This window comes from Haemorhous mexicanus, chromosome 2, assembly GCF_027477595.1.
Source record: "Haemorhous mexicanus isolate bHaeMex1 chromosome 2, bHaeMex1.pri, whole genome shotgun sequence".
NCBI lineage: Eukaryota > Metazoa > Chordata > Aves > Passeriformes > Fringillidae > Haemorhous > Haemorhous mexicanus.
The window spans coordinates 38,108,297-38,123,558 of record NC_082342.1 but is presented as its reverse complement, the minus strand read 5'-3'; the positions used below and the strand labels follow the sequence as shown (position 1 = coordinate 38,123,558).

Sequence of the window (15,262 nt, the reverse complement as noted above, 5' to 3'; positions counted from 1 at the left end):
ATTCTGCACTTTCAACTACTACTAAGAGCTGATTCATTTCTTTCTGTATTCTCCATATGATTAACATGACATTTCTTGGTACACAAATGAGCTTAGCTGATAGACAGCAACCAGTGCTTAAAACCAAAATAACTAGGAGTGATAACCTGAATTTTCAGCACAAATTATTTAAAAAGTAATGTGTGAATTCCAGTTTTGTGCTGACTATATGGACATAAATGCATCTCAGCTAAAAGAGAAGATCCACTGAGAATACTGCCATGACAACTCAAAGAAAAAAAAGATAATATTTTTGCAGATTTATACCTGCACAAGTGATCAGATTGCTTCTACTTTTATACTCGAAGAGGCTGAGGAAGCTAGTAACTGCCCCAGAGGCAACTGCAGTGTATCATGACTCTGCTTAATATGTGTAGTGGATTTTCATGTGGTACATTTCAGAAAAACTATGGTGCAGTCAAATCAACCCACAACAAACTGGTATTGCTCCACTTCATATTTCCATAGAATTTCACTTCTGTAATATCATTAAATATTAAAATGATAATTATTTAAAATTACAATAATTATTACAGTAACCTATAATTTTTTTCAAAGTTGTTGCAAATTCTATAGGCTAGGTTTTTCTGAAAAGCCTGGTGGGACCGTAGGAACCTCATGAGTTTCAACAAGGCCAAGTTTTGAGGTCCCATACCTGGGTCAAGGCAACCAATGACATCAATACAGTCCAGGGGATGAAATGTATTAAAAGCAGCCCTGCAGACCAGGACTTGGGGGAACTGGTGGATGAAAGGTTAAACGTGACCGGCAATGGGCTTTTTGCAGGCTAGAAAGACAACTGTACCCTGGGCTGTATCCAAAGAAGCTGTTAGAGAGTGTCCAAAGGAGGCCCACAAGGATGGTGAAGTGTCTTGAGGGAAAGCCACAGGAGAAGTAGCTGAGGTCACTTGGTCTGTTCAGCCTGGACCAGAGAAGCCTGAGGGGAGACCTCATTGTGGTCTACAGCATCCTTATGAGGGGAAGAGGAGGGACAGGCACTGATCACTTCTCTCTGATGACAGGAGCCGAGGGAGCTGCATGAAGCCGTGCCATGGGAGGTGTAGGTTGGAGAGTAGGAAAAGGTTCATCACGCCAGAGGGTGCTTGGGCACTGGAACAGGCTCCCCAGGTCACAGCACCAGCCTGACACAATTCAAGGAGCATTTGGACAATGCTCTCAGGCATGTGGGTGTGATTCTTAAGCCTGTCCTGTGCAGCCCCTGCCTCTCAATTTTTGCCTGAGCTGCTGGTATAGAGACCATTCAAAAACACAGCAGCAAATGTGGCAGCATCAGCCCCAGACTGAAGATAAGACCAGGGTTCTGCTTTTTCTACTAACTAACTTCTTAGTGAACATCTAGATAAAAATTTGTGGTTCTTTTTCTTTCAAAATTTCATTTGGCTGTTTGATCCTCAGTGCCCAATTGCACTCTCACAGAGTATGGCAAGTGACTTCTGTACTCATGACTGCAAGACAGACAGATTTTGATAGAACCCAGATGTGTCTGCTGAGCGGAAAGTGAAAACAGAAAGGGAAAGGGAACAAGTCATCTCCAAAACTCTCAATTTCTTAAGTGAAACATCAGTATTTCTGAATTCTTGGAGGCAGAAATGAGCTCGATAGAAGTTTCTGTGCTTAGCACAGGGAGGTCCCTGAGCACTGCTGTGTTGTCAAAACCAAATTGCATGCACCAAATTGCACATTAGTGTGACTACCTCTGGCTGGAAGAGGCAGGTGTGCTGGGACATGACCCTTGTCACATGCTTCTGCTCTCAGCCTTGTGCTGGCACTAGAAGCTGTGCTAGTGGACATCAACTGGGCCATGAAATGTCTCTCAAACACCTCTTTTATTTTTTCCCCCAAAGTAGGCTCTGCAGAATGAAGAAAAGTAAAAACAGAGCTCAGGCCTTACATTTTCAATCAATGTGATCAACTCTCAGGTGAGTGACAGTCACAACATAAAACCTGGGCAAACCAGCACATGGATAAATAGTAATTCCAATTCTTGTGATCAAGAATGCAAGCAATGGTAGCTCAGTATAGAACAGTGTCTATTGGAATTTAAAAGCAAAACAAATACAAACAAAGCATCTAAAAGGAGAACAAGGAATGTTAAAAGCCTCAGTTTAACTGATTTCATACCTGGCTGCAGAATAGCTGCTCTGGGAGGGCAGCTACAGAAATCCTGAGACACTAGTCCATTGTGCTCTCATTTGATATGCATAATGAAAATCATTTGTCTGATCTTCTGTTTGACCAATTATATGAACAATTTCAGCTGCTGAAGTAACCTGCTTCTACTTGTACAAATACTTAATCAGAAAGGCAAAAATCTGTATTAAAAAGTACAATAATATCCAAATCAAAACCAGCTGGTATTTTGCTAGATTGGATTTTGTACTGTATTCATAGCTGGCTCCTGTGACTTAAAAGAAAGCTTATACCAGAATTGGAATTTACAAAAAGGATTATTTTGTTTGTTTTTCTGATATTTGGTTTAGGACCTCTGTTTTCAATATATAATGAACTCCTTTTTGATCCCTGTATTTCTAACTCTCAGAATGATGGAAGAGTTTGAAATTAGATGACTATTGAGACAATTATTCTGATTACCTGTAGTAATTTATGAAAACTGCTCATACAAAAAGATAAATAAGTGTATGCTATTTAATTTATAAACTTACTTGTAATAATCTAAGGCTTATTTCAAAGCAAACATGGATCTTAAAGGCAAAGTAATTGAGTCCATATTCCTTTCTTGACATTTTCTTGGCTTTATTTTTATTATCCTTCATCCAAAAGTCACATGCAGACATGGGGAAAGACAGCTAAATTGGCAAACTCCGTAAATCTTCTCACTACGATAACCAGAAACTCCCTTTAGTTTTTTAGGGGTTTTGTTTGGGTTTTTTTTTGGTGGAGAAATCTGATATTTCCAAAAGGGTTGTGTCTTCAAGTCACACCAAAACAGCTGAGATCAATTCTGTCTCAATCTGAGCCATCAGTGCCCAGCTATAAATTGTCATGCATCACCCTTCACTTCTTTTGTTTGGATCAGACCAAAGCCACCTTGCTGAGTTGTTGTAAAGGGTTTGCATCTTGCAATTCGCAATTTAAATGTAGTGGAACATTAGACACAAAGCCCAACTAGGGTTATCAAGCCTAATCCTAATCATTTCATGCAAACCATAAGGCAATCATTTCAGGGTGCTTTTTTCCTTTTAGTCCAGAGAGCATCCAGTTCATCAATCCTATTGACATGCCACCAAAGAGTCCCAGCAACCTCATGAACCTGTGTAAGAGACAGGAAGACTAAAATACTATTATGTGGCCTGTGCTATCAGAGTAGTGTAGGAAAGACTTTCCTGTGTTCTAAGGTCTCATGGTAGCAAGGATCTACTTAGGTTGAATGTCTGGATAGTCCTAGGAGTGGATTACATGGCATGGCAAAATATAGAAAAAGTACAGGAAAAAGAAAAAGTTTTGAATACCTTTGGGGTCTACCAGTTTGGGTTTCTAGAGAAATGTCGCTCTCTTCTCAAATATGATGAAACGTTTATCCATGGATGAATAGACATGGCAAGTACTAGACAAAATTATGAATAGCAGAAGAACTATCAGAACACTTGTGCAGTTTTGGCCAATTGCCAATGCTACAAACCCTGTCCAAACCCTACAATTCCCTTTCTATGTCCCCTTTCATCCCCCTCTGAAAATCCCAGCAGCCAAATTACACGTCAAGGGGAGAAAATGTTCTTGGCTTTTTGGGGCATCTAGGAGGAGAAACTTTGAAATACTGGTTTAAATAAATGCAATTCTAAACATGGTGCAACAAATGCAAATTAGGCAGTAAGATACTTATGAGTGAACAATCAGCAGGAGCCAAATAATGTGTAATTAAACTATAAATCATTACTATTATTGGTAAGTACTGTACATGGTGTATTCACTTCCATATTTAAAGGAAAATATATGGAACATCCCGCACATAAGCACTGTCATGATATCTGTAACCATGCCTATTTCTTAAATTTCTTTGTTAACACTTATTATGTGCTATCAAAAATATTAACACTGATAAAGACCTGATACATTAATAGAAGGAGACAGAATATTATTCAACAAATGAATTAATATCCACTTTTCTTTTACTTTGAGAAGTCTGCCTTTGCAGTGGCCTTTGCAAACTGATACTGCATTATCAATCAAGGCAGGGATTGCTGAATTACCTCCTGTGAGATGGTGGAAAATCTGGGATGACTGACACCCCCCCAACTTCCTGAATCTGAAGACCACAAAGCCTCATTAATAACACTGGTGCTTTCTCTTTCCTTTCCTTAAAAAAAAAACAACAACAACAACAACAAAAAACACCAAAAAAAACCAAAAAAAACCACCCAACCAAAAAACAAACAAACAAACAAACAAACTACCCCCCCCCAAAAGAAACCCAAAAGCCCCAAAACAAAAGGAAAGAAAACCCAAACCCCAGAAGTAAAAAAAACAACAACCAAAATACCCAAAAACTCAAAACAAAACCACCAAAACAGGAGCTTTCATGATTAAAGGAAAGTCCTACTGTGGCCCCAGCATATTTCGTTTCTGGAGTTTCTGGGCTTTTCATTGCATACCACTGAAACTGGAGTTACATGAACAACCATTAAGCTAAGGAAACACATTTCCAAACAATTACTGTATCACAGAATTACTGAGGTTGGAACAGAACTCTAAGATCACTGAGTCTAACCATTAACCTAGTACTGCCAAGCCCACCACTAGACCACATCCCTATGCAACACATCTAGGATTCTTTTAAATACCACTTCCCTGGGAAGGCTCTTATGCCTCATTTCATGTTACTTCTAACCAGGAGTGTTCCATACATCACTAAGGAAATTGCTGGCCTCAACAGGAGCTAAGCGTTGGTCTCCTTTTTATGCCAAACATAACTGCTATCAATTCAGCAGTAACAAAGACTTCCTGGTTTTGCTAGAGGAAATAGGATAAAAATGAATGCAAAAATAAAATATTTTTAAAGCAGCTGTCCTGGGAGAGAATCAGATCTGAATGCCACCTAGAATGGTGCAGACTTCTCAAAGCCCTCTGTCAGTGAGAGGGACTGGAAACAGGAATTGTTAGAACAATATCACTCATCTTCAAAAGAATATGATAACAGCTTTTGTATTTCTGCATTTGTACATCTCTTACATAGCAGCTGCACAGCTTGCTGACAGTGTTTCAATGACCTCACTTCTATGAATGCAGCATGAAGATCAAGCCAAGGCAAGATGCTGAATGAAGAGCTGTCATCTAAATCTGCTGATAAGAGCACACCACCCTGAGAATGGAATATGGGCTTTTTTCCTCATGAAAAATTGCCCTGCTACTCCTACCAAAACTTGAGCTCGAGTTATATACCATCTAACTCTCAAATGCCTTAATTATTAAAAAGAAAAAAAAAAGTGTAAAAGCCAATTATTGTCTTTTATTTGCAGTTTAACTGCTATTTTTCTGGCACTTGAACACACTAGATTAAGAGTGAGAAGCTCTCCCTTAGCTAACTGAAATAGCTTGATGTAACTTTATAGCCAGGAGGGGCTCGCCAGAAGAATGGCCACTTGAGTGGGGGAATCTGTGAACTGAGTGATCTAAGCTTTCAAAAACACAACCCATGATAAATAATTTCTTCATATGGCTGGAAGAGCCAGTCTCTCTCAGAGTAGACATCCTGCATTAGTACTGAGGCAGAATGCCTTAAAGCAAGCTCTCACTTCATGCCACCATGCAAAGAGCTCTCAAATGAAATACTGGAATTTCAGCACTAGCCCCAAAGACCTTCAAACACAAAAGACTGTTCTCAGAGAATCCTTCAGAATTTGGGTGCTCACATGCACTTTTAAAGTCATGCCACATCTACAGCCTAGGTTTAGCTCACAAGCTCTACCAGGTAACAAAACGTAACTATTTCTTTCTAAAGAACTTCTTTCTAAAAGAAGAAAAGTGTTTCTTCTAAAAGAAACTGACTACAAAAAACCTTTTCTGATATTGATTGTAAAAAAAACCCAATTAACCAAAAAAGTCATCAAAGCTGATATCAACAGCAAACTTTTCAAAACTAGATGAACATTTACACTGTTCTGGAAGTTTTCAAAACAAAGCACATGTATGTACTTTTGCAGTTGACACATTTAGGATACTGTCTGCTATGAGATGATTTTCTTTGTGAACATACCAAAATAGAAAGGCTGAAAATTTTATAGCAAGCAGTTAGCTAAATTGCAGTGGACTCCAATACTGTCTTCTGAACTAGGAAACAGCCAAAGATGGGAATCTACTTCTACACCTTCCTTCCCCCTCAAAAGGATAATCTTGAACTCATGGAATCCAAAAGCTCTTATTGGGAAATTGTTTAGAGGAGGACCTCCTTCATACAGACCACACAAAGTAAAATTCATACTTTGGACTTCCTAAAACAAGAACAGCAACACAAACTCTGCAATTTCCTCTTCAATCTATAATTGGGGTCTACAGACTCCTATCCCTCTGTCCTTTCTGCACAAAGAATGCATTCATTGCACACCTTCAGTTAAACATATATTTCTAATCTAATTAATTGCCACATTGCATGTGCCAGCAATCTAGAGGTGGCTACAGGCAAAGTCTATCCAATGTTACTAACCAAATCCCATGGCAGAATGACCCAAGGAAAACACCAGGTCCCCTCCTTGCCTCTGCAAGGCCCTCTTCCACCCTCAGATTTTTCTCTGATCTCTCACAGCATATCAGTGACCTGAAGTATGAAATCACTGAGTGAATCACCTAAATCATATAATTCCATATACTAATGGTGATAGAGATGCCCAGTGCACTGCAGAGACAAAAAAGATTTCCAAGCAACAGGGACATTTAAAACTTGCCTATTAACTTACTTTTCTTTTTACTTTCCCCTCATCCTTTTTTCTTTTAAATAAAGAAACAGAACTGTAAATGTGTTTGTCAAAAAGAAATGGAAGTTAAAAGCCAAATTAGGTCTTGGAATTAAGATTCCATCTAAACATGATTTCAACTCACTTTCAAAATTTGGGATTTTTGCTTTGGGGGATTTTTGGATTTTGTGGGGGTTTTTTTGGTTTTTGGTGGGGTTTTTTTGGTTGGTTTTTTTTTTTTTTTCATTCCAAGTTAATTTCTATTGAATATATGGAGAGAGTTCTTGTACCCACAAGTCAACATGACATTACAAGCAAATACAAACACGTAAGCCAGCAAAGCAGAATTTTTAAGACACTTGTAATATCAATAATACCAGAGTGACACTCTTTGCTCTGGCATAATAAAGAAGAAGAAACTGGCAAAGAAAATGGAGTCGTGTACTTCTCAATAAAATCAACACTTCTGTCAGGATCGGGATGCCAAAGTGCACATTAGTAACAGCTGTCAAGTACACACTCTAGGAACGAAGGACCTGGGAATTCAATTTGGTACAATAGTACTATCAAGAAGCAGTTTCACAAGGTGTTATGCCTTTCCTATGTCTGAACAAATTAGCCTCTCCTAAAAGTCAGGCAGAAGAAAAACCTGATCAGAACTTTATGTAATAAAACAATCCACCTTGGAAGCTATCAATGTCTTATTTATTCTCACGTGTACACATTAGAGGGAAATTTAAAATAAATTCTCCCATTCTTTCCTTCCTTAGGCCAGCAAATTTAACTGTTCCACTACATTGCTTTATTTTAGCAAGAAAGAAAGATTTTCCCATCAACACAGCCCTCAAAAAACATCACTGACTTCCACTTGTATCCCCAGACTAGGGAGAAGTAGTAAGGGCAGCCCTATAATGTTTTCTCATATTGTTTCTATGCAATATCATTGATGATTTTCTAGGTGTATGCACATACAGCAATACATGTACACACACTCCTCCCTTCCTGCCCATACCTTACACAATGCTTACTTTGCACAGGGAAAAGGAGATACTATTTGAAACAAACTATCTCTCAACTCTATGACACTGAAACCACCAAGTATTTGCCCAAGTACATCAGTCCGCCCCCAGACACAGTGATTAATTCATTACAGACACAACCCAAGCAAGGCACCTTTGTAAACAGAAAAGGTAGTTGGTATTCTGAACATACAGTAAAGCAAGTTTCCAAAACAAAGTTCTGTATTAAATAGAAGAAGTACATAAACCTGAATAATTCCACATTACCCAAACACACGAGGATGTGATCATAAAGGTATTAAAACTACTGAAAGAACTTTACAATACATCTTAAAAGGGCCTTTTTGGGCTTTTTTTAAATAATGCTCCTACATTTTCTCTTTATAAATTCTGTACCTTTGAAAACCAAGGAGGTCTTTCATTGAAGGTATTTTTTACTTCAAGCTTTTTCCAAATCAGAAAGAGCCTAAGAAAATATTTAGAACTTTTTATAATTCAAATTTGAAAAAATTCTAATTAGATGCTTTATATATTATTTTAACATTGGCTTTATTCCAACATAAACAACTGTATATGCCTTGTTTATGAAAAAAAATATAGAAAGTATTTTATAGTCACATGCACTATTTTGGTCACTCAAAAATTTAACAGAAAGCTTAGTTTTCCCACTTGATACAAGATTTGAGAGAAAAAAAGGAAGCTTTTTTTATACAACAATCACTTTCAGTCAACAGAACATCATTTTTCAGACCATAAGACAAGATAAAATACAGCTACACTATCTGACAATCCTTTGCCTTATTGCTTTTCTGTAGAGTGAAAATATATCAAAACCATTTCCATGAAAGAATTGATGTAATCTCTAGAGAGGGTGCCCATGTTCAGCGTGGGCTGAGGCTAGGTAAACTCTAGTGTACACTTTATCAGTCAGTAGAGATATATTTCAAAAACTTCTTTCAGCAATACATTCTGCCTTTTTCTACTGCGAAATGTTGGCAAAAGCATTCTATGTTGCCATGATAGCATTTTTGAATAAGATGAAAGTTTTCAAAGTGAGACACGAAAACATGAATGAGTAGAGGTAATTTTAATGCTTTCTAGTATTAACCATCCTATGAGTGTCACTGAGATTCCTATTTCACAGTGCTGGGTTTCAGTCTAGTTGCTTGCAGGTAATTGTACACATCATAGACCATGCTTGGTTTATATTTGAAAATACACGGCCCTGCATTTAAATAAAAATCAATAGATTAGTGAAAACTAAAGAGCTATTTCATATTTATTGAATATTTCAACTACATTTGAAGTTCCAAAGAGGAGAAAGAGGTCACACTTTCTCTTATCAGTAAATCTAACATCCCCCCTCCCCCATTTTGTCTCTTAAAATATTATTTTAACTCCATGCGATATTTGAACACAAACTGTTTACAGAAGCTCACAAAATCCATTACACATGGGAGATAAACACATCAGTTCTATACACCACAACGGAATATGAAGCCTGCAGAACCCGGAGGCACAAACCAAAACATTTTCACAAGAAAACCTTTCCAAGAACAGCCCACAATCTTCACAGGCACCAGACAAGCAATACCCAAACACAGATATGACCCCCCGACACAGCTTGCCCTTGCATATAACATTTCCAGAATAAACCACTGAACACACATCGGGACACAGCACAAAAACTTGTCGACACCACCAAACCTCACTTTCTCTCCCTGGAGCATCCTATCCTCTAAGTCGCTTGCAGAGTGAAGAATCAGCTCACCTGCACCGGGGGGGCCCAGCCGTGGGCACAGCCGCACTCAGACCACCACTGCCCCGGGCTGCCCTGGGGCTTGGCTGGGGATTTAGGGGGGCTCTTCCGCCCCGCGTCCCACAGAGGCACCAACTTGCCCCTGCCCTGGCTGCCACCCGCGGGTCCCCAGGAGGGCAGCGCCTGCGAGCCATGCGGGAGGCCGGGCGGGTGCTGGTGCCAGCGGCAGGCGCAGCGGGCATCCCTGGAGGCGGGGGGCACATTCCTGCCCCCGTCCGAGCCCTCGGCAACCCTGCCGCCGCAGCTGTGCTGCCTGGGAAGGTGCCCGTGCATGGCTCGCCCTGCCCGCCGGGCATGGACGCGCTACCGGCGGCGGGGGCGAGGCGCGGCGGGGCCCGGCCAGCTCGGGGACAGCGTGGGCTAGCGGCAGGGACAGCGCGGGCTAGCGGCAGGGACAGCGCGGGCTAGCGGCAGGGACAGCGCGGGCTAGCGGCCGGGCATGGCGGCGGCGGGGGCCGCCGCTCAGCAGCCCCGTGTCAAAGCCGGACTCCACTCGCGCAGCCACTTGACAGCATCCCCGCTGCAGGCAGAAGCAATCAATGCTCTGCGTGGCTGGGACGCACGCCTGCATCCCTTTCTGGATGACAAACCACGGGAAGGGATGAGGAAAAAAAAAAAAAAAAGCCAACAACCAACAAAAACTACTCTTGCGATTTTCAGGAAGGTTTAGTCATTTTCTAGCTGACCCTGACAGGAGTCACAGGCACCCTGCTGAAGCACATTTATATGTACAAGCTTTACAGGCAAAGTGCTTTCTTGTGGAAATAGCATCTAGACAAAGTACTGAAAAAGATACTCCTTTACCAATGATCCAAACAGACGCGGGAGCGTTGTTTTCCCTGCATGCCTGAAAGGACCTTGTCAACAAAATTGCATCAGAAGATGCAAATGACAAGTCCGGGAAGAATGTTATCTGCCCTAAATGCTAAACCACAGCATGAACGACGGTGTGTGCTAATCTGCACGGGCTAATGTGCACAAAGACAGCGGAGAGAGCAAGAGGCTGAATTTAAAAATAAAGCCAAAAAGATCTATGCCACAAATTAACAACTCCCCAGCATCCTATATATTTAATGTGAATATAATTTTTTGTTTGTGTGTGTAAGTACCTCAAGTTTCTGATTGATGTATCATTTTCTCTTCTGTTTTTCACCCCTTAAAAATTCTTTGGTGCTCACCAAGAAACTTCTGTACAGAGTTTTCTGTAAATCCCCTCTTGGGTTTTTCTTCCTAATACCATCTCTTGTCCTGAATTCTTTCTTTGAGATTTTTTTTTTTATTTCTTCTTTATAGATGTGTAAAGTGAATCAATCTGGTCTGATTATTCCAAGCACCTTGAGATTTTTAGGGGTGTTCTCCAGTCTCAGGTACCTCAGTCCTTAGACCTGTAAGACACTCATTGAATCATGGGCTTGTATATGTGTAGACTTTTTTTTTTTTTTTTAGATTTTCTTAAAACTTAAGCATATTTCAGGTACATTTAACCATAGGAAATAACAAATTGATTTCTAAAAAAACAAATACAGAAATGTGTAGCAATACTTTTGGATCTGTTGGTGTTCAACCAGGATTTCTGTGGTGTTCAACACACAGAAATCAAAAAGAATTAGTAATATATATAGTTTTACTATTACAAAGTTTAAAAAAAAAATCTACTTTTAAAGAATTCAAAGACAAAAAAACCCATGCCTATCTGCAAATATGCTTTCAAATGAGATAAATGAATTTACAAATGTGTTGATGCAAAAAAACTTGATTCAGTTATTTAATTCCTCCTACATAGCTAACCTAAAATTCCTCAAAACTTAGACATTGCTAAAATGCATAACAATAAACTCTGGCAGTAATTCTTGAATAAAGAAAAAAAATTTATGGCAATGCTTTAACAGTGGAGAAAATATTTTGACAACACTGCAGTTCAAATTGCTGCATGTGAAACTCACATCAGTTTTAGCTGTATTTCCATTCAAGGTGCTTGTCCCAGTTGTATTAAACTGATGTGATAATGCAAGGTTTATTTGGAACTCCACTGAACAGCCAAAATCGTGCACCATATACTCTCACATAACAAAAGCCGACTGCAAGAACTCACAGAGCTTGGCATAGAATTCAGGTCACCTCATGTTTGAAAAAGAAATAATAATGCACTTCTGAATTGCAAGCATAGATGTGGAAACCAGCACTTAAAAACCTGAGCTAATGGAGTCTACAAGAAAAACCTTGCTACCTGTAAAGTAAATGTAAAGTTACATAAGACTGAATCCATCTTTTGCAGTTTTACTCAAGCATAAGAAGTGAAGGTGTGTGAGCTGTCCAGAGAGCTGCTCTCCTCTAGCGCTCAAGGGAAATTCAACCCTCAGCACCTAAAAACTTGTCTACCAGAAGGTAATTCAAGTCATTGCTGCATCACTTCCACCAGCAATACCTCGATTAAAGAAATAGATATATTGACATTATGTGATGCTATGAATCATATTTATAAAACTGCAACATACTTATTTATCTATCATATATATATATAAAATTAAAAACACTAATAAAGCCCAATTCAGTTTTTATTTCCATCTTTGTAGACCTATATTAGCAGTGTCCATCACCTTAAAACCATCAGCCTTTTGGTCACATAGCAAGCTACCTAATTCACCCCAGACTATCCCAATGCTCTTCCAGCTTTCTCAAATGCCAGTAAAAATCTTAAAAAAAAAAAAAAAAAAAAAAAAGAAAATAAAAAAGAAGCAAAGAAGCATTAATAGATATTTCAAAGGTATTTGGAGGAATCTGGATAATTGAACAAGTAACCAAAAAACACAAATTTTAAAAAGCTACTCAAAATAATAGACAATGTATATAAAAATCAATGCAAGCAATGCCTGCAATAGGATTGGGGAGTGTAAAGAATCTATACATTCCATGACCAGACATAGTCTGCAGACCACCTACACACAAATTTTGGGTAAAGTCAACTGCACCAGAGCACTGAAATGTCTATCACACACCTCCCTTGCTCCATATTTTAAAGCAGTAGATGAATTTTTAGCAATTTTTAGTGCATCCCAGCCAGAACAATGAAGGACTATAATGGCATCCTTTTGACTGCAACATTCATGTTAAAACATTAGATTTGAAATAGTCTCTTATCAGAATATGAAAAAGGGTTTTCTTCCAAAATAATCTGACACCACTGAACATAGCCTAGAAGTGTTGGGCAGGTTCAGGGTATTTCACACTTCAAAAATTAGTGAAGAAAAGAATTCCTACAAATAAATTATTTTACTGGCAACACAAATTATTTTAAAGGTTGTCACTGCCTATGTGAGACAGAAACACTTGAATATGGGATGCATATGTGCAACTAATTGCCAGACAACATGGTAATGTGGATTCAAAAGATAATGCAACTTCATCCACTGTAATTGAACCATTGTATTAGAGAGGATGGCACGCACCTCTGGATGAACTTGGATTAACATGTGGCTCAAATCCACACGCCCAACTGTCATCCTAACTTGGTAGTAACTGGTGCACCACACAAAACTGAATATTGTACAAGACGGGATGTGAACTGTGTTTGACCCAGTACTGTTGTGGAAAAATCTCACAAATTTTCTTTTTAAAATATTAAGTAGGCATGACAAAATGGAGCAAATAGATTTAGCTGATATTGTACCAGCACAAATAACTGTAACTGGATTACAGCAATGTTGGACACACACCAAAAATAAATGCTGAGAATAGTTTGCTCCAGGCAAAAATGTGCATATGGAAAAGTGCATATGGGTAACAAAAATTATTAATAGAGTTCTGAAAGAGAAGCTAGAATTATGGGCAAAGATGATTTAGATGTAGTAACAGATTTTTCCCTCCAACCAAGAGTGCAATGTTATGCAACCAAAAAAAAAATAGAATAAAGAAGAGTAATAAACATGGACTGGACCAATGCATTTGAGATCCTAAATTTCTATAAATACTTTTCTTGAAGGAAAAAAATAACATGAACAATTGCTATCACAATAGCAAAACTACTGAAATAAGTCAAAGGCAATTTCTTTGCAAGTTTTTTGTTTGGTTACTGAGATGCAATCTTGTATAGAAATAATATTCTCAGTGATGACATAGGCTAGAAGGAATGGTTATGATTACTCCAAAATCAGGCCAGGAGCCAATTTATCTGGCATAACTCATTGTTATCATAGTGTACCCAGGAAATCTTGGAAAAATAGTTTTATTCTTATAACTATTCATATGCAAAATGAAAAAAAACCAAAATGCAATGCTTCATTTAAAAAAACCAAAATGTAAGAGGTGGGGAAAGACACAGCTGAAATAAAATAACTCAGCTTCTATTTCAGGTCTATCTACTCCTCTCTTCTTCTTGGTATTCAAGGCAAGAAACATGCAGGAGTACAACACCAAAAATAAAACAGTAGAGGAAGAAAAATATAATAAAAACCAGCTATTTAAAAAATTCTCCATCAAGGAAAAGTCATCGCAAATCTATCAATGATTTTAAAGAGTAATAATTTGCTTATTTAAAAAAAAAAAAAGTATGATCCCCATATCCTTTACACAACAGGTTGAGTCTGAATTTTAGAGGTTTTGGAGAAAAATACCAGCACAGCACTGAGACACAGCTGCCTGCACAACGTATCTCTGTGCACGATCAAGGGCATGTTCTTTTCATTTTTATCAGAGGCTAGAAAAGCTTAAGGAGCTACAAACACAAACATATCAATTTTCAGTGTTAGCTGCATGTCCTAGGGTTACCATAAGGACAATCATTTAGAAATCAAGATCCAATGAAAAAGAAAAATGACAAGCATTTGGAAGGGGACTATATCAAGAGAAGAAAACAACCCTCAGCTGGGAATATTAAGTCACAGTCAATCATGTCAAAGCTGGTGGAGAACAGCACAGCAGGTTTACCAATTTCACATTCAAGTGAACCAAAGAGTCATAAAATTTCAGTGGCGTGAAATACAAGAGCATTTCCATGCCAATACAGGAACTTCCCCTACTGGACCTGCTATTTTCAGGTAGAGGTGTTGGGCTGGATTCAGCTGGAGTACACGTAATTTTCTTCACATTGGCTGGTATTGGGTTGTGTTTTGGATTTGTGCTGAACACAGGGTTGATAATTTAGAGATATTTTTGTTATTGCTGAGCAGGGCTTACCCTGAGCCAAGGCCTTTTCTCCTCCTCATATTGCCACAATAGCAAGGGGGCTGGGAATGCACCTATTTACAACAGGGGGATTTTGATTTAGAAAAAGAAATTCAACTATGCCAAGTCTGCATTCAGATAGCAAAGTAAGCAGAAAAGGATACCATGAATACCCAGCACAGATCCACAGAATGAGTTAATCAGGAGCCTTATTACAGTTACACTGCATACAGTTGCATGCACCGTGTGAACCGTATAAAGGATGAGGACAATATAACCAAGCTAGAATTTTTATTCCA

The 15,262-nt window shown here is 38.8% G+C and overlaps 1 protein-coding gene across 9 annotated transcripts in view; it reads right to left on the bottom strand.

The window, feature by feature from the left end:
- Nucleotides 1–15,262, bottom strand: part of DLG2 (discs large MAGUK scaffold protein 2) — an 831,288-nt gene that overhangs the window by 408,667 nt on the left and 407,359 nt on the right. The window contains exon 1 of one of the 9 annotated variants that reach the window (XM_059838496.1): nt 9,756–10,076. The exons of the other annotated variants lie outside the window; for them this stretch is intronic. Within the exon in view, the coding sequence (XP_059694479.1) occupies nt 9,756–10,076 (321 nt within the window). Of the gene's footprint in view, nt 1–9,755; nt 10,077–15,262 lie in introns of those variants that run through there. 9 annotated transcript variants of the gene reach the window in all.